This window comes from Puma concolor, chromosome D4 (genome assembly GCF_028749965.1).
Source record: "Puma concolor isolate L17-30 chromosome D4, mPumCon1.1.hap2, whole genome shotgun sequence".
In the NCBI taxonomy this organism is placed as follows: Eukaryota; Metazoa; Chordata; class Mammalia; order Carnivora; family Felidae; genus Puma; species Puma concolor.
Genome location: NC_141679.1, coordinates 19,076,156 through 19,095,501, shown reverse-complemented (window position 1 = coordinate 19,095,501; position 19,346 = coordinate 19,076,156). Strand labels below are relative to the sequence as shown.

The 19,346-nt window shown below is 36.7% G+C and overlaps 1 protein-coding gene across 5 annotated transcripts in view; it reads right to left on the bottom strand.

The window, feature by feature from the left end:
- The window catches only part of VPS13A (vacuolar protein sorting 13 homolog A), a 256,968-nt gene that overhangs the window by 94,316 nt on the left and 143,306 nt on the right, over nt 1-19,346 (bottom strand). For all 5 annotated transcript variants that reach the window (XM_025931580.2, XM_086685038.1, XM_025931583.2 and 2 more), the window contains 6 exons: nt 15,160-15,287; nt 14,408-14,577; nt 13,660-13,877; nt 12,732-12,964; nt 2,184-2,276; nt 1,339-1,695 (listed from right to left, as the gene is read on the bottom strand). In XM_025931580.2, coding sequence (XP_025787365.1) covers nt 1,339-1,695; nt 2,184-2,276; nt 12,732-12,964; nt 13,660-13,877; nt 14,408-14,577; nt 15,160-15,287 — 1,199 coding nt within the window. The remainder of the gene's footprint in view (nt 1-1,338; nt 1,696-2,183; nt 2,277-12,731; nt 12,965-13,659; nt 13,878-14,407; nt 14,578-15,159; nt 15,288-19,346) is intronic.

Here is a 19,346-nt window from a genome sequence, read left to right as displayed (position 1 = left end):
TTTCCCACAACGATTTCTTTTGGCTATGTTATTTCTTTTTATGAAAACTGTTCTACATGCCATTTCTTGGTTTCCTGCACACACTCCCTCAGCACTTTCCTCACCTGGCTAACTTCAGAGTCTAGTCTTCACAATTTAATCCACATAAAACTCTCTTTTAAGCATCTCTCCTTGACTTCCAGACTGGGCCAAAGAGCAAAAACTGTGTCCATTTATCATGTATTAGTGACATTTTTAAACAGACCTGCCTACCTCCACTGATTTTTTTTTGAAATCTCTTGATGAATAACCTACAATTCAGTAAGTGCTTATTTATTTGAATTTTCAGAACTTCCTGGACATCCTAGATCATATGTTCTCTGCAAAATATACGGAATCTAGCCAGAATTTCAAAATCTGACATCTAGTCAGTCAGTTCTACCTTTATTAGTGTATATTTCTGTATCAACACACAAATAATAAATCAGCTTATAAACCTTCATGTTTATTGATATAAGCTAGAATATCCAATTAGTTTCTACTAGTCATAATTAAAACCAAAATATCTTTGGGGATAATTCTCAGTAGATAAATTGTGAAGCAAAATATATGTTGTTTCAAAACAAGCATTTCCTTTATAATTAAAGTACTCTCATAAAAATTTCAAAGTCACTAAAGATAATGCATTCTATAGAAGTATAAGGTATATTCTTCTAATTCCTATTACTTTTACTTTTTTATTATATTTTGTTTTTAAGAGATAAAGTGTGCAATTGGTGGGAAGGGAGGGAGAGGGGGAGGGGGAGGGAGAGAGAGAGGGAGGGAGGGGGAGGGGGGAGAGAGAGAGAGAGAGAGAGAGAGAGAGAGAGAGAAGGAGGGAGGGAGGGAGAATCTTAAGTAGGCTTTACACTCAGCATGGAGTCCAGGGCTCAATCTCATGACCCTGGGATCAGGACATGAGTCAAATTCAAGAGTCCAATGCTCAACCATCAACCACCCGGCACCCCACTATTACTCTTTTAGAAGAGATTCAGAAATAATTATCCTTTTAGAGGATAAAAGATATTCCATTCTTAAAAATAAGAATTTTGACTCTATTCAACATTACTAATGTATCACCTTTAAATTGATAAAAATCAATTGAAATATCCAAGTTAACTTTATATTTCAATAAAAGTAATATACGCATAAAGAGCAACTATATCAAGGGCATAAATTTGTGTACTTTCTTCCAAAAGTATTGTGAGCCAACATCATCTTTAAAATAAGCCTAATGAAAATATTTACATAATACTTCACAAATATTCCACATGTAGAACTATTTGTTATAGAATCTAGAAAAATACTACGTATGCTTACTTCTAATTCAAGCTGACAGTATAGATTTATCAAGGAACTCCAGTTTTTGCCTTCCCCCGAAAAACGTGACTTTGCTAACAGCATAGGCACTGTTCTGTGACCAACTCCAGCCTCAAGAACTATAAAAACAGAATCAATGTTCACTCTTATGATCTCTCCTCTGAGAATCAATTCAGTTGTGGGAGCTTTGTTTTCAACTTCATTTGGTTCTTCAAGAAACCACATTTTTAAACTCTTAGTATCCTTCTTTTCCCATAAATGTGCTGTAGAAGAAGCAGTATCCTCGGGGATGGTTTCCTTAGATGTATAAAGTGCTGACGTTATGGTAATCACAGTATTTATGATAACTGGTGAAACCTAAGGGGAAAAATTAAAAGTAATGAAAAATCTACACATAACACTTTCAAAATTAGGTATTTAAAAAAGTATTAGATATACTCGAAGGATCATGAAGAATATTAAACTAACATCACTATCCAGAGAGTAGATATAATTTATTGCCTACAAAAATTTTATAATGATTTCAATTTTTAAAATACTTACATGAATCTTATAGCTATTAAACTGGTCAAGTGGAAGTTCAACTATATATACTGTAGGAATGTTAGATGTTATCCACAGAAGGAGTCAAACACCAATAATAAAATATACAGCATTCATTATAAAATGTGTATTAAATAATACATCACAAATAATGTGTCACATAAAAATATTTTCAGAAACACAGCTGCATTTTTGAATATTTAACAATTAAAAGGCAATATAATAATTGCTTACTTCTAGGTTTTACTAATTTTTTAAAGGGTGCACTAAAGATATGAACAACTGACTGCATTTTAACTTACCTTCAGTGTCAAGGATTTTACTGATATATCAATCACTTGTGGATTTGCACTTATTTGAGTAGCTTGATAGAATAAGTCACAGGGCTGCAAAACCTATGAGAGATAATTCAATCCCACCAAATTAACACTGTTCTAAAACGGTTTTATTTATAGATATTTCTAGTAATAGCTAAGTTAAATAAGTTAGTCAAAGTAACTTTTAAAAACGTGACTCAATAACACAATTATCTTTTATACCTATCATTTATATTAGAAATTATTAACAATAGCAACAATATTAATTAAACATAGTAAGTCAAAAGATACATTAAATATATGAAAGCCCCATAAAACCTGATTTTATATACTTTATTTTACTTACTATAATAAAATTTTTTCATGGTATTTTTTCATTATAAAATTGAAACAAAATTATATAGGAGAACTACCAAAGATGAAGAAATTATAAGTACATTAGATTTACTAAATAAGTCTTAATGTAATTATAAATTAATTGAGCTTCCTTTAGGTGTGGTAGCAGAATTCTGCCCTCTAGCCCCCAAAGACTCAGGCTCCTCTCAAATGCATAATATATTCATTTACCTCCTAAGGTTTCTAATAGCCTCATCCCAGAAGTCTAAAATCTCATCATCTGTATCTTTTATCTCATCACACATGAATCTTCTCTGTATCTCTCACTGATTCAAAAATCCCCAAATCTCACCTCTTTTTATCTTTTTAGCTCAAGGTCTAAAATCTAAATTGGGTACAGGTACTGATGAAGTACATGGGTATAATCTATGAAGTATAACGGCACAGTTTCCCTTTTGTGGATCTGTGAAAGGAAGAGGAGTTATTTGCCCCCACCCTCCCAAAACAGAATGGTGGGGCAGACATAGGGTAACAATTACAGATATTCTAGTTCAAACAGGGAAAATGAAAGGTAAAAAGAAGTCACTAGCACAATGTAGCTCTGAACTCCACCCAGGTAAATGAGTTTCCTGATTAGGTTTAAAAGCCTAGGATCAATTCTCTGTGGTGCTCATTTCTACCCTGAGAGTCATCCTTCCATTTCTAGAAAAGGTGGCATAAATTTGCAACTGAGTAGTTTTACCATCCTGCTTCTTGCCAGTAGAATTTTGGAGATGCAAAGAGTCTCTCTTCATTTTGTTCTCTCTGTCCCTCTCAGTCCATCCTCACAGTGTTTCTATTAAAATACTTTTCTCAAGAACCTTTGAGGGCCTTCTGTAAATTTTATGAGGTTTCATTGCATTAGACAAAAGCAACACCCACTGCTCTTTTTGAGATAATCATGGCCTCCTGTTGAAATGGCTAACAGGTGATACCTTTATAATTCCTAGACACTCTCTGTTTGAGAAGATCTGTGAAACACACATTAATCCTTCAAAATCTCTTGAAAGGGCCCTTCCTGTGTATGAACACTGTGTTTTTTTATCCTGAGATTTAGCAAAAGTTTATATACACAGTCTTGTCTCTATGCCACACTTTTGGGAGCTATTTCTGACTTTTAGCATCTTCTGCCATTTGAAAAGCTAAGGAATTATCAAAATCATAAAGTTCTGGTTCTTTTTAACTGTTTTTCCTCAATTTATCCCTCTGGTCTAGCATTTTACTATAAACAGTAAGAAAACAGGCAACATTGGGGCATCTGGGTGGCTCAGTCTGTTAAGCATCTGACTGCAGCTCAGGTCATGATCCTGTAGTTGGTGAGTTCAAGCTCCACGTTGGGCTCTGTGCTGTCAGCTCAGAGCCTGAAGCCTGCTTTGGATTCTGTGTCTCCCCCTCTCTCTGCCCTCCCCTCCTCCCTGCTTGTGTTCTTTTTCTCTCTCTCTCAAAAATCAATTAACATTAAAAAATGCAAAAAGAAAGCAGCCAACATCTTCAAATCAGGCATCTTAGAAATCTCCTTAGCTATATATATATATATATATATATATATATATATATATCTCCATGTTTTCCACTCATAAGTTCTGCTTTCCAGACAACTACAAGACACAGTTTGGCAAAGCTCTTGTACTGTAACTCAAGCCATCCTTTCTGCTTCCAATAACATGTCTTTCACCTTCTTTGTAGGCCCTTTGGGCAGCATATTCAAAAAGAGTCTGTTCAACACACTTGAGGCTTTCTCTACCATTCTCCTTAAAATTCCTCCAGATTCTGCATGCTCCCCAGTTCCAAAGCTGCTACCACATTTTTTTTTTTTAATGCTTATTTTTGAGAGAGAGAAAGAGAGCGTGCACAGGCACCTGCACGGGAAACAAGAGACAGAAACAGAGGGAGATAGAGAAACCCAAGCAGGCTCCGCACTGTCAGCACAGAGCCCAGTGCAGGGCTTATCTCACAAACCATGAGATCATGACCTGAGCCAAAATGAAGAGTCAGACTGAGCCACCCAGGCACCCCTGCCACTCCCACATTTTATAGATTAACTGCTTGCTTCCTATTGCTGCATAACAAATTTCTACACACTTTGCAACTTAACACAAATTTATCATTTCCCTGTTTTCATGGGTTAGGAATCCTGCTGAAATTAGGGGTCAGCCAGCCAGTTATGTCATCTGAAGGTGTGACCAGGTAAAGATTTTCTCCCAGACTCCTTCAGGTCGCTGGTAAAATTCCTGTCTTTGCGGCCCTATGACTGAGATCTCCATTTGCTGGCTGGCTGTTGGCCAGGGACTGCCTTCTACTCCTACTGGTCACTCACAGGCTCTTGCCATGTTGTCTTCTCCCCAGTTTGCTCCTTTAAAGCCGACAGGAAAACATTATTCTGATGTTTCACATTTTAAAAATTAGGTTAGGCTCACCCAGAATCTCTCTTTGATTAACTCAAAGTTAACTAATTAGTGACTTAATTATAGTTATTAAATCTACCCACAATCAAGAGAAAACCATACTGGGCACATGCAACAGGGAATAGAAATCTTGGGGGCCATCTTAGAATTCTGCCTACACTAATAATGAAGAATAAGTCAGGAAGAAAAATTGACATCCTAAACAATTTCCCAAAGAAATCACATTAAAATCTACCACTATTCTAGGGGCACCTGGGTGGCTCCTTCAGTTACGTGTCTGACTCTTGGTTTTGGCTCAGGTCATAATCTAACGGTTTGTAAGTTTGAGCCCTGTGTTGGGCTCTGCGCTGACAATGTGGAGCCTGCTTGGGATTCTCTCCCTCCCTTCAGTGTCTGCCCAGCCCTCTCCCTACCTCTCTCTCTCTCTCAAAATAAACAAACAAACAGCAAAAAAAAGAAAAACTACCACTATTCTAATAAAATCATTAGGAACAACTGGTACACGACTTTAACATTCAGTATATTACATCTTTAAACTTCACAAACAGGAATGATAACATTATAATACATGATCCAAGATTTTCAATATAAAATTTGTGTTATCTCTTCATCTTAGGGAAGACAAAACAAAACCAAAAAAATACCATGATACATACATATACAAGTTTCTCTATAATTTGGAAATTTTTTAATAGCCCCTTCCCAAAATAAATACGAAGGTATACGTTGATCCTTGCCCAATTCCTTTATTTTCAAGTCTAGTTACTGAAGATTAAAAATGCAGCTGGTCAGTAACAGTAAAGGTGTTCATGCCAAAACATTACTGTCAAGTTGTCCACGATCCAGTCCATATAGATTAATTTAATGATGCAGAAACAGTTCTTAAAATGGAATTGTTTTCCTACTAGTATTTGTCTCCAGTTATATACACTGTGATTTCAGGGGTATTTCTATCATTTTTTTCTCTTTCCTACTTTCTCACCAAACTGCTCCCAGCCTTACACGAAAAGACTTTCCTGCTGCTACTGCTTCCCCTTTGCAGAAGCAATCTTGAGCTACACAACATCTACAAAAACCTGTAAGAGTTCACTATAAATTCTCCACTTTACAAACCTTATCTTGGTGGTGGGAAGGACTGCCTCACACTGAAGAACTCAATAACAAGAGAAAAAGGCAGAGTATAAGAGTACAGATGCTGGTGTGCGGGTAGGTGTGGGGTGGGAACTTGTGCTCTCTGGAACCCAGGTTCTCTGCATATGCTATCCCTTTACCCTGAAACATGCTCCTGTTGCAGGTGAATTAGGTAATACCTACTCATCCTACAGGCATCAGCATAAAGGTCATTTCTGCTGAGAAGCCTCCCCCAGCTACTCTTCCAGGAGAGTTACAGGCTTTTATTATAGAGTCCACGAAGGTACTTTTAACAAAACAGAAGAACAAATTAAAATAGTCTCCAATTTGGGGTATTTTTCCCACAAATGTAAGGCTCACATGCTATAGGAAAAACTATTAATGTTATTTATTATAAGAATAATAAAAACTATTATGCTTTTTTCAGCGGATAGCAGTAAGCACTCAATAAAATATCATATATGGGGCACCTGCGAGGCTCAGTTGGTTAAGTATCCAACTCAGTTTCAGCTCAGGTCATGATCTTACAGTTCGTGAGTTCAAGCTCCACACCATGCTCTGCGCTGACAGTGATGGAACCTGCTTGAGTCTATCTCTCTCTCTCTGCCTCTCCAGTGCTCTCTCTCAAAATAAAAAATTAAACTTAAAAAAATAAAATTCCACACTTATTCATGATTAAGATTCTTTCAAAATTAGATATGGAAAATTTTCAACATCAAGGTTATATGTATAAATTCACAAGCAGATATTAAAATTATAGTAATATAGTAATAACTTAAAAATGGGAATGCAATGAGGATGAGTCATTATTGTCATTTAAGGAACAAAGAATGTTACTTTTGCAGGTAGTTTTTAGAAAACCTAACATAATTAAAAATACTAGAATAGGTGGGGCGCCTGGGTGGCGCAGTCGGTTAAGCGTCCGACTTCAGCCAGGTCACGATCTCGCAGTCCGGGAGTTCGAGCCCCGCGTCGGGCTCTGGGCTGATGGCTCAGAGCCTGGAGCCTGTTTCCGATTCTGTGTCTCCCTCTCTCTCTGTCCCTCCCCCGTTCATGCTCTGTCTCTCTCTGTCCCAAAAATAAATAAAAAACCTTGAAAAAATTTAAAAAAAAACAAAAAAAATACTAGAATAGGTAACAAGTTTAGTAAAGTTATAGAATAACACAAATTCACTTAAAAAAGCTGACAGCCCAGCCATAAAAAAGGATGAAATAGTGCTATTTACAATGAGGTGAACAATATTATGCTAAGTGAGATAAGTCAGTCAGAGAAAGACAAATACCCTTTGATTTCCTCATCTGTGGAATTTAAGAAACAAATGAGCAAAGGGAAAAAAAAGAGAGAGGGGGCAAACCAAGAAACAGATTCTTAACTGCAAAGAACAAACCAATGGTTAGCAGTGGGGAGGTGAGTTAAATAAGTGATGGGGATTAAGGAGTGCACTTGTGATGAGCACCGAGTGTTGTTGAAGTGTTGAATCACTACATTGTACCCCTGTAACAATATTACACTGTATGTTAACTAATTGGAATTTGAATAAAAACTTAAAAAAAACTTACAGACATTTGTTATGATATAAATTCAAAATCTGGATCATGATTTAGCTTTTATTACGATTTAGGAATTTATTCAAAAATTATAAAATCTTAATGGGTGAAATAAAGTCAAACAAATATAAATTTATACTCTACAAGGAGCAAAGATGAGAATATCCAATCTGTTAAAACTTCTAAAAATTTGGTGTTGTGTATCCCTTGAAAAGTAAATTCTCATTTTTAAAAATCCATGTATACAGCCCTTTACAAGGTTCATGAAGTTTTAATAAGCATCTATGGACCCCAATTAATATTGGATTAAGAAACTGGGGTTTCTTAATCTGGGGCACCCTGGGGTGCCAGGGTGGCTCAGTTGGTTGGGCATCTGACTTTGGCTCAGGTCATGATCTTGTGGTTAGTGGGTTCGAGCCCTGCATCAGGCTCTGTGATGACAGCTCAGAGCCTAGAGCCTGGAGCCTGTGGTGGATTCTGTGTCTCCCTCTCTCTCTCTCTGCCCCTCTCCCGCTCGTGCTCTCTCTCTCAAAAATGAATAAATGTTAAAAAAAATATATTAGATTAAGAAACTTTAATATTAAATAAATACAGTATCAATTAAAGTTCCACTAACTACAACTTATCCAAATGTATGTGGCCAAAACTGCTGGCTGGCCATAAATAATAAATACACTTTTCAAAATCCCCCCAAATCACAGAAGTTTCCCTTAAGACATGGTTACCCAGCTAAAGATCTCCTTTTCAATACTTTTTTTTTTTTCCTTTTTAATGTTTACTGATTTTTGAGAGGGAGAGAGACAGAGTATGAGCAGGGGAGGAGCAGAGAGAGAGATACACAGATTCTGAAGCAGGCTCCAGGCTCTGGGCTGTCAGCACAGAGCCCGACACAGGGCAAGAACTCACAAACCATGAGATCATGCCCTGAGCCGAAGTTGGACACTTAAAAGACTGAGCCACCCAAGTGCCCCATCCTTTTCTATACTTCTGTTTCCATCTATGAAGGAAACCACTTGCGGCAGAGTAGAAATCCATCTACAAGTTGAAAGTCATGTTAAAAACATCTGCTTGGAAGCATAAGCAAGCTACCAAGGTAACCCTGCAAAGTTCCCAAGGGGGAGAAAAAGGAGCAGAGGAATTATCTCAAAATTTGGAGGTGATTTACCTTCTAATTATTTGTCAAATTAGTTATATACTAAGCAGAAGGCTATTGCTAAGTAGAGTGGAGTGGTCAGCAATTTCTAAATGGTCAGCAGAATGGGACTAAGAGGAAAAAATCTATTTCCTTAAATAAGCAGATTAAATTACATCCTAGGAATAGCAGAACAAGATGGAAACAATCTTTTAAATGTAGTTAAGCCATGCTTTAGCTACTTTTTGGGAGGTACTGCTTGTTACAGCACCTAATTAATATCCTAACTAAGCACAGAATTTCATTCAGAGAAGTTGGCACTTCAGCAAAGTTCAAAATATCTGTGACTGATTTGCCAATTGAATGGACAAGGGATATTTCAAAATGAAAGAGGCCTTCAACTACCTCCACTGTGACCTTAGTCTGTACTTTCTAACTGATTAAGTTTTTCTTTACAGCTTATTACTTAACAAGGGCAACAGACCCTATGGGCAAAGCATCCTCTGATGTGAGCCGAAACTACCCTTCAAGCAATAAGCACTGCCCTAAGCCAGCAAGACCCCATGTGACTGACCACAAGACAATGGTCCACCTGACCTTTACTGCCCACCTGCTCACACCCACAAACCTTTGCCCCACATTTTTTTTGAAGTTTATTGTTTTATTTTCAGAGAGAGTGTGCAAGCATATGTGCACCAATGCGCACTCAAGCAGGGGAGGGGCAGAGGAAAGGAGGAGAAAGAATCCTGAGCAGGCTCCTGTTGCCAACCCACAGCCTGACATGAGGCTCAATCCCACAGATCATGAGATCATGACCCTGGCTAAAATCAAGAGTCATATGCTCAACCAACTGAGCCATCCAGGCCCCCAACCCACATTCTCCTTGTATAAATCTAGACCCATTTTCGGTACTTTGGAGACTGTCTTTGAGATACTAGTCTGCTGTCTTCCCCGTGTTGGCCTCACTGAAATAAATTCCTTTCCTGTTTCACCACCACTGTCTGCCTTTGGATTCTGTCAGCAGTGATTGGTCAAACCTGGTCTATTTGGGACCCCAGGGCCAGGTGCTCTTGCCCCCCTGTACCCCAGCTACAAAAATACAAAGCTGATGACTTTAACAATGCCATAGCAAAATACCTGGGAAGACTGCTACTGGTGATACCTAGGAAGGCAGACAACGTACTCTGGGAAAAAAACCTGACTTCAGCCAGACAGGCTTGGAATATTTAGAATGTTGCTCTGTATTAGCTCCTTCATTCTGCTGTCTGCAAAGTCCTATGAGAGACAGGAAACCACTGAGGAGACTCCGGCTCTAAAGAGGAGCCTCAGCGAGAGAGAAGACTGCACTCCCAGTCTTTCTCTAGCAATTTTTGTTAAAATCAAATATGGAACTAGCCCATGGCAAAAATAACAACAAAAATTAGATTACAGATGGTGCTTGTCCCCCTTGCCCACACCTGTTATTAAAGTAGCCTTTACTAAATCAGGATGGAGGCAGAATAGACAGAATATAAACATCAGTAAGTAAAACAGGAGTTTTCTACGGTAAGTGAATGAATGCATGCTTTGGTTACGGCTGCTTTTACCTGGAACTACCTAGATGTAAACTAAATGTTCAAGGAATGAAGGAATGCCAAAGAAACCATATCTGTGATGCAAAACCCTGTTATTCAACTGCTGAGTAACCAACTCAGGAGGAAGCTGTGACAACTGTGGGGTTCCCCCAAAAAAGACAATAGCCACCTCAGAAGGGTCTACAGAGAATAATGGCAAAAAAAAAAAAAAAAAAAAAAATTCTTTCAAAGGGGAAGGCCAGAGCCATCTGAGAAAAAGACAGCAATGCTCTTCCATGAGAGTAAAACAGAAGGCACAACACATGCTCTCCCAGGAACCGGACTCCACTATAGGAGCTGCAAGTTTTCGCATTCCCACTCAGAAGGATATGACAGTTGTTAAGGATAAGTGACTACCAAGTGTTCCCATTCTTTCTTTTTCTGAACTGCAACTACCCTGTCCTTACACCACCAGTATGTGGTATTTGTGTGTGTGGTGATGGAGTGCTTGCTGAAAAGCAATAGAGTATTTGTCTGTTAGTTAATAGATGGTCTAAAAGAAAGAAGTCACAGCAGACTGAAAAAAACTGTCACCCAAAGATCCTGGACTTTGAACTTGTACCCCTTAAGGAAGAGATGGAGATGTTCTCTGGATGAGAAAAGACAACTATGAATTATACGTCGGGACAAAGGAAAAAACCTCTGAGTGACCAATAGGGCAGGACCTCTAACTGTCACCTTGTATCTCCTTTTCTCTCCTACAGTAATAGAAGTTTCAGGTGAGCACACGGTAGCTCAGGAAAAAAGAGCACACACTCCAGTCCTTTTTGAAGAGAAGTGTGGTCCTACAACTAAGTTCAAGCTGGTAATAAAAGGAAAAACCACAGGATCAAGATGAAGTCACTTACTTATGCTAGGCTAAATTGGTAAACCAGGGCTTAATACCTAACCTAACTGCAGTTTCAACCTCCCCCCAAAATGTAGTCTTAATCAGGAAGTTTTTGGTCTGCACCAATAAGGTAATCTGTCATATGGACCCTTCTCCATCCCCAAAAGGAAGAGGAGTTAATCTACCCAACAAGCCTCTCTCTTTTAAAGAAATATGACCTTGTCTGAAACAATCCTTTCTTTTGCTAACAACTTCCCTGCTCATTCTCCTTCCTATTTAAAAAAACCTTCCATTTTATAGAACTCCTAGGAACTTCTTTCTATTTGCTAGATGGGATGCAGCCAAATTCATGAAATGCTTAATAAAGCCAATTATATCTTCAAATTTCCCTGGTTGGATTTTGTCTTTAACAAGGCCAAACAGATGTAAATAGAAAAAATATATGTAAAATTTCTAAATTATAACATAAAAGAGAATCACCTTGCCCTCCGGTTGTTGTTTCCTCTCTTTTGTTAGTGGTGAGCCATCAGCCTTGCAAACTAAGAAAAGAAACTGGCCTGTATCCTAATTGACATATATGTATTGGCTTATCACAAAATTACAGTTTATATTTCTATGTTGACTATTAAGAACATTTATGCTTCTACTACTCCTTGTAGAAACCTACACAATTTGTGTTTTATACGAGTACTAGGAGTAATAGTTAACTTGAAAAAGATGTCTTTAGGGGTGACATCTATGGGTGGCTCAGTCAGTTGAGTGTCCAACTTCGGCTCAGGTCATGATCTCACGGTTTGTGAGTTGAAGCCCTGCGTAGGGCCCTGTGCTGACAGCTTGGAGCCTGGAGCCTGCTTCGGATTCTGTGTCTCCCTCTCTCTCTGCCCCTTCCCCGCTCATGCTCTGTCTCTATCTCAGAAATAAATAAACATCAAAAAAAAAAAAAAAAAAGAAAGAAAAAGATGTCTTTGAAGAAACGGACTTTCCTCAGTTATGAAGAGTGGAAGGCCAAGAGGCTACCACAGAGTAAAACATAAATGTGAATGTATATCGAAGCAAATGGCTCAAGGTTCAAATAAATTACAGGGAAAAAAGAAAAAACAAAAAACATCTATCTGAGCAAAAGTGTCCAGATGGGAGAAAAAAATTAAAGATAATAAAACAGAAACAACATAGCAAATGACTGGCAGAAAGTCTCAAAGAGCTAAGAGCAGTGTGAAATTGACGTGGTCAGAAAGCCAGAGTGAGGTCTCCAATAAGCGTCCCGACGAAAACAACTTGTTGGTGAGACTATTCCCACAAACACATACAACACTGTGGAGCAACTGGGGAATGAAAAAGAGCTTCAAAGCTTGTGTAATAATAATCTAGATTAGGCTCTTCAAGAAGAAAGAAAGGTATTTTACAGAAAAAGGCTGAGAAGTACGTTAGTAGTTTTCTAAAGAGGCATATGGCTAAATCCGAAAGTGTACAATTAAGCAGATAAGGAAAGAGTAAACTCACCGTAGTGATTCTGCCTTTTCTCTTGACTGGAAGAAATGGGCATGCTCTCACTTGAAGATCTTTAATGGCAGCAGTCATTGTACTGTTCTCACGGTCACCTTTCCAACAAATTTCACATTGTGTTGTAATGACTAAGGCAGGAGCATCACTTCGTGTCATATCAGCCACAAACACAATTTCAGGATTTTTAATAATAATATTAACTTCCCACTTCTCTTTTTCCTGTACAGGTACTAAATAGAAACAAAATAAGTTCACATTTTAAAATATTTCTAAGTATTTCTTACACAGATTATTTATGGAAAAACTTGTTACTTGTGAGAAAATGGTTTTTTCATTCCAAGGAAAAAAATACAAGAATCTTAGATCTCAAAGGAATCTACTGTAATTCTTTTAGTATAAAAGTTGAAGATGTATAGTCTTAAGAGCATTTTAAAATGTGGGGGAAAACCCCTTTCATGGCAGAGCTGGGAACTAACCCAATCTCTGACTCTCAACTTGGCACTCCTTCCGCTACACCACAATGAGCCACATATGTAAATGATAATGGAGAGCTGTAAAAATAACAAAAATAAAAGAGTACATTAAGTAAAAATACTGTCTTTAAATATGAAAAGGAATAGTTGGTGCATTATTCCTCCTGCTTGTTTTTATCAAAAAAATTCTTTTAAATTACTGCCTGTAGAGAAGCATATTTGCTTATTCTAATATAGGTCCCTTAATTATTGAACCCAATATATATTTATATGTAGAAAAATACACAAACTGCACATCCTACAGGAAAACACATTTACGTTTTTCACTTACCTCTGAAAAATATTTTACTTTATTAATTCACTTAGCCTCATCATCTAGACAGATAATCAAGGCAAGTGCTATTGTAGCATTTCAATAATACATATATTAAATATTTTAGCCAATAACTAACCTTCTTCCTTAGCAGTCCATGTTTGAACACTGGTTTCTATAGCCGTGCCTGTGGTGAAGGCCTCAAGAAAGACGTTTGCAACTGTCAGCAGAAATTCTACACTGGCACAAATATACATTTCTTGAAGGACTAAATCAGTCACCAAACCATCTCTGACTTTCCTATACTTTACATCCATCATGTCCTTTTTGTCAAACCCAACTGTCAGTCCTATCATTCTGAAAAATACAATAACAATTCCTGTGAGTATCTTAAAAATAACCAAACACACCAATAAAAGTCAAAAGACCTCTTATTCATTTTACTAACAGCAAACCAACATTCTGAAGTCATTTCTCTTGGGAAGATCACAAAGTACTCCAAATAACAGACTTAAGAACTTGTGGAGCACAACTGTTTCATAAACTAGTAAGTGTTAACTTTAAGCAATTGGCAGAACTTAAATGTCTTCTCAATTTTTCATGTTTTCCCATTAGAACTTACAAAGATGAATAATAATTTAGGAAAAAAGAGATTCATTTAAAAAACGAGTTTAATTGCATTATTTCTTTTGAACCATTCCATCAACCATCCAGTAAGAACAGCACGTAACTGAACGAGGCCATTTGCAATGCTGAAAACCGTGACTCCACTAAATTGAAACTTTGAGGATTTTAGGATGTACCCAGAAAACAAACATGCAACTTTGGGATTAAGTTTTGTCAAACAATTCAAACATTTCTCAAATAAAAATTAAGCACACTGTTACCTAGGAGTTGCCTTCTTGACATGAGGTCTTTTATCATCTAAAATACAGTTTTTTAATGAGAAGGAAGAAAATACTGAGTCATCTGTATACATCTTTGCAGTGCTTATAATATTCTCCAACTTAAATTCAGCAAGTTTCAGAGCAGGATCACGAACATCTGTAAAGGAAGTCTGTGGAAGAGGAAACCAATACACATTTTACAGAAAAACAAAGTCTAACACATTTTAAGATATGAACTACCACATTCTCTATCTCCACAGGGCTTGCTAATGAAAGGCCAAAAAAGCCATTTAATTTAAAAACTTTTTTTTTTTTTTACATCACTACCTGTAGGAAAGAAAACTTACCTTAAAAGGGCAATGGTTAAATTAATTTTGTTATTAAAATGAAATAATCAGTAACATTTTTCAGAGGAAAAGATAATCCAAAATACATATGAAATATTAACAACTGTTATTTTTTTAAATATTTTTAAAATGTTTACTTATTTTTGAGCAACAGACACAGAGTGTGAGTGGGGGAGGGCAGAGAGAAAGAGGGAGACACAGCATCACAAGCAGGCCCCAGGCTCTGAGCTGTCAGCACACAGCCCAGTGCGGGGCTCCAAGTGAGGAAGTGTGAGCTCATAACCTGAGCCAAAGTCGAAGGCTCAACCAACTGAGCCACCCAAGTACCCCAAAAACTGTTACTTTAATAAGCACTCACATATCATTTTCATCAAGTGAGAAAATATTTTTTCTTCCTTAACTTACCTGCTCAGGACTTGGACTATAGAGTACCATGGTGAGATAATCAGTTTTGAAACTCATATTTAGCGTTGTCTTAACTTGAGAGGCCTGTGAATGTATTTCTACCACAGCAGCTGTCACTACAGTTGTTCCTTGGAAAAATGAAAAGTTATTGGACAAAAAAGTTAAGAAAAGTAGAAGTCATTAAAACAGGCTTAAAATAGGCTTAAGAGAATTATCCACTAAACAGGTATAGTATAACGATATTCAAGAAAATAAAAAAAGATTAGAAAATTCAGATGCTGACCTCAGTAACTACTGGCTTAAGATTCTATCCATGCAGTAACTTGGAAATATTAAACACTGATGCTCCTGTTTCCATTTTTGTAAAATGAGAATAACAGAACTAACCACTGGGTTTGTTTTCGGGATTAAGTAAAAGAGTATGTGTAAAATTCCTACTAGAATACCTGGCACCTAGTTTAATATTCAAACTTACTTCAAAAAACTAAAACCAAACAAGATCATCTTAAATGATGTTTAAAAAACTGTTCCACTGAAAAGAAGGAAACAAAATTCATTCTTTCCTGAATTTTACATTTTGAGCCAAGGCATTTATGTACATGGTATATATTAAATGGGCTTTTACTAAACACACAGCTCTTGCTAATTCTCATTCTACCCAACCGCAGAGACAAGTACCACCACACCACATAACTTATTTTTAATTAAGTTAAAATTTACATCAGTGAAATACATAGATCTTAGCAGAACAATTCAATGAGATTTTATATACCCATGCCACAAACACTTCAATTAAGATACTGAAGATTTTTTACATCTTTGGTTAGGTTTATTCCTAGGTATTTTATGCTTCTTGGTGCAGTTGTGAATGGGATCAGTTTCTTTGTCTTTCTGTTGCTTCATTATTAGTGTATAAGAATGCAACTGATTTCTGTACATTGATTTTGTATCCTGCGACTTTGCTGAATTCATGTATCAGCTCTAGCAGACTTTTGGTGGAGTCTATCGGATTTTCCATGTATAATATCATGTCATCTGCAAAAAGTGAAAGCTTAACCTCATCTTTGCCAGTATATGTATGTTTTCACTCTTATGTAAATCCTGAGAAACTTAACAGAAGTCCATGGGGGAGGGGAAGAAAAAAAAAGAGGTTAGAGAGGGAGAGAGGCAAAGCATAAGGGACTCTTAAAAACTGAGAACAAACTGAGGGTTGATGGGGGGTGGGAGGGTGGGTGATGGATATTGAGGAGGGCACCTTTTGGGATGAGCACTGGGTGTTGTATGGAAACCAATTTGACAATAAATTTCATATTTAAAAATAAAATACAAGTTTAATTATTTACAAAAAAAAGACACTGAAGATTTACATCATTCCAGAAAGCTCTCTTGTAACTCTTTCTAGCTAATCCTCAACCTCCCTACCATTCTAATTTTTAATCACCAAAGGTTAGTTTTGTTTGTTTGTTTGTTCTTAAATTCTGCATAGTCATATTCAGAGTAAAACCTCTTTCATGTTTGGCTTCCTTCCGTAAACATGTTTCACAGTCATCCATGTTGTTGCAAGGGTCATTCTTTCTTCTGCAGTCTATGAAAATGCATTCTACAAAAAATATAGTTTATCCATTCTAGGACTGATGAACATATGGGTTGTTTCCAGATTTAAGCTATTATGAATCAATCTGCTACAAATACTCCTGAATAAGTCATTTTGTAGATATATGCACTGATTTTGGAGTGGGGTAGGATAAATACTTAGACCATAATTGTTTGTTACAAGGTAGATATATGTCAACTGCCAAACTCTGTTGAAGTAGTTATAGTATTTCACATTCCCAACATTTTCCCAACTCATTCACATTCCCAAATCACATTATGTGCGTCTCCGCTGTTTCATATTCTCATCAACATGTGGAGTTGTCAGTCTTTTAAAAACTGACTCATCTGGTGAGTTTTCCAGATAAATAACTATATTAGGACCTTTTCACCTGCTTACTGTACATTTAACGTATCCTCTCCCATGTATCCATTTTTTTTGGTAATTCTTTTGGTTTTATTTTTAAAGTTCTTAATTTCAAGGAGTTATCAGGTATTCTAGATATGACAACATCATATACATGTATCATGAATATGTATCTCAGACTGAGGCCTCACTTTTCACAATCTGATACCATCTTTTGATAAGTATAAATTAAAAATGTTTATGAAGTGTCCTTTATAAAGTTTTCATGATTAGTGTTCTATCTGCCTAAGAAATCTTTGGCTATCCCATGATGATGAAGGTATCCCATGTTGTCTTTTATAAGCTTAAAGTTTTAGCTTTCAAACATAGGTCTTTCATCCATCTCAAATTAATTTCTATATATGGTATAAAGGGACAAGGTTCAATTTTTCCTACATTTATCTAGTTGTGACAGCACCATTTGTTAAAACGTTTATCCTTTCCCTATTGACTAGTCTTCATTGAAATCAGTTGACTCTATCTGTGTGTTTTCTGGACTCCTGGGCTTTACTATTCCATTTATGTTATGCCAATAGCCATACTAACAAGATTTGTAGTTTATTCCATGTTTTGAAATTAGACAGTATAAATCTTTGTTCTTCCTTTGCAATATATATATATATATATTTTTTTGCCCTTTGTTTTTCGGTTTTCTGGCTATGTGGTCAAAGGCATTTTTACTTCTTTCTACTCTTTAGACCTATTAATCCTTCTCCTGGCCTTATTACTCTATCAATGACTACCAGTTGACCTGGTATGATGATTATGGACACTTCTAACTTGTGCCTACTTTACAGGGAAAAATTTAACACTTCAGCATTAAGTATGCCTTTTATATATTTCTAGTTTTCTTCACAAACAGGTACAGAATTTTGTCAAATGTTTTCTTTGCATCTGCTGAGATATAATCTTTTTCTTCTTTGTTAATTTGGTGATTTACATTCATTGATTTTTGACTGTTAAAACCAACTTTGTTATTTTGGGCTAATTCTCACTTGGTCAAGGTGAAGTATCCTATATCCTTATTGTTGGATTCAGTATACTAATATGTTGTTTAAAATTTCCGTATCTGTGTTCATGAAGTATTTGGTGTGTGATTTTTTTAAATGCTTATTTATGCGGGGGGGGGGGGGGGAGAGGGGGGGAGAGAGAGAGAGAGAGAAATTTCCCAAGCAGGCTCCATGCTGTAAGTGCAGAGCCCAACATAGGGCTCAATCCCACAAACTCAAGATCATGATTTGAGCCAAAACCAAGAGTCAAACGCTTAACCAAATAAGCCACCAAGTACCCCGAGATTCTTTTCCTGAACTGGCTTTTTCTTTTCCTTGTTACCAGAGTAATGCTTGCTTTAAAAAATTGCTAAGGAAGAGATCCCCCTTCCTCTATTTTCCAGCAAAGTTTGTGTGACACTGGTATTATTTCTAACTCAAATATTGCAAAGAAATCACTACTGAAATTGAAATCCTTTAACAGACAGAGAGCTACTCAGATTTTTTATTTCTTCTTATGTCAGTTTTGGCAATTTTGTGTTTTCCAAGTAATTTCTCCATTTCAAACAAGTTGTAGAATCCAGTCACAAAATTATTCATAATATTTCCTCATTATCCTGGTAGTGATCTGCAGTATCTATCTAACTCTGATACTGCTAATTTTTTTTCTTTCTTCCATCCTAAAAGTTTATCAATTTCATTAGTTTTTTCCAATGAAAATAATCTCTGACTTTGCCAATTTTCTCTATTATTTACCTGTTTCTCTTCCACTGACTTCTACTCATACCTGTATTACTGCTCTCTTGTATTTACTTTGGGTTTAATTTGCTCTTTTCTACTTTCTCCAGGCAAAATATTTAATCTTTTAAACTCGTTTTTCCTAATCAAATCCTTTTCAGCTACAAAATTATTTCAGCTCTGCTTTAGTTGCATCCCCAAATTTTGGTATGCTTTATGTTCCTTATCTTCCCATTTAAACACTTTTCTACTTTCCTTTGTCTTTTCTTTAAAAAAAAAAAAATTTTTTTTAACGTTTATTCATTTTTGAGAGACAGAGGGAGACAGAGCATGAGCGGGGAAGGGGCAGACAGAGGGAGATACAGAATCTGAAGCAGGCTCCAGGCTCTGAGCCGTCAGCGCAGAGCCTGATGCAGGGCTCGAACTCACGAACTGCGAGATCATGACCTGAGCTGAAGTCG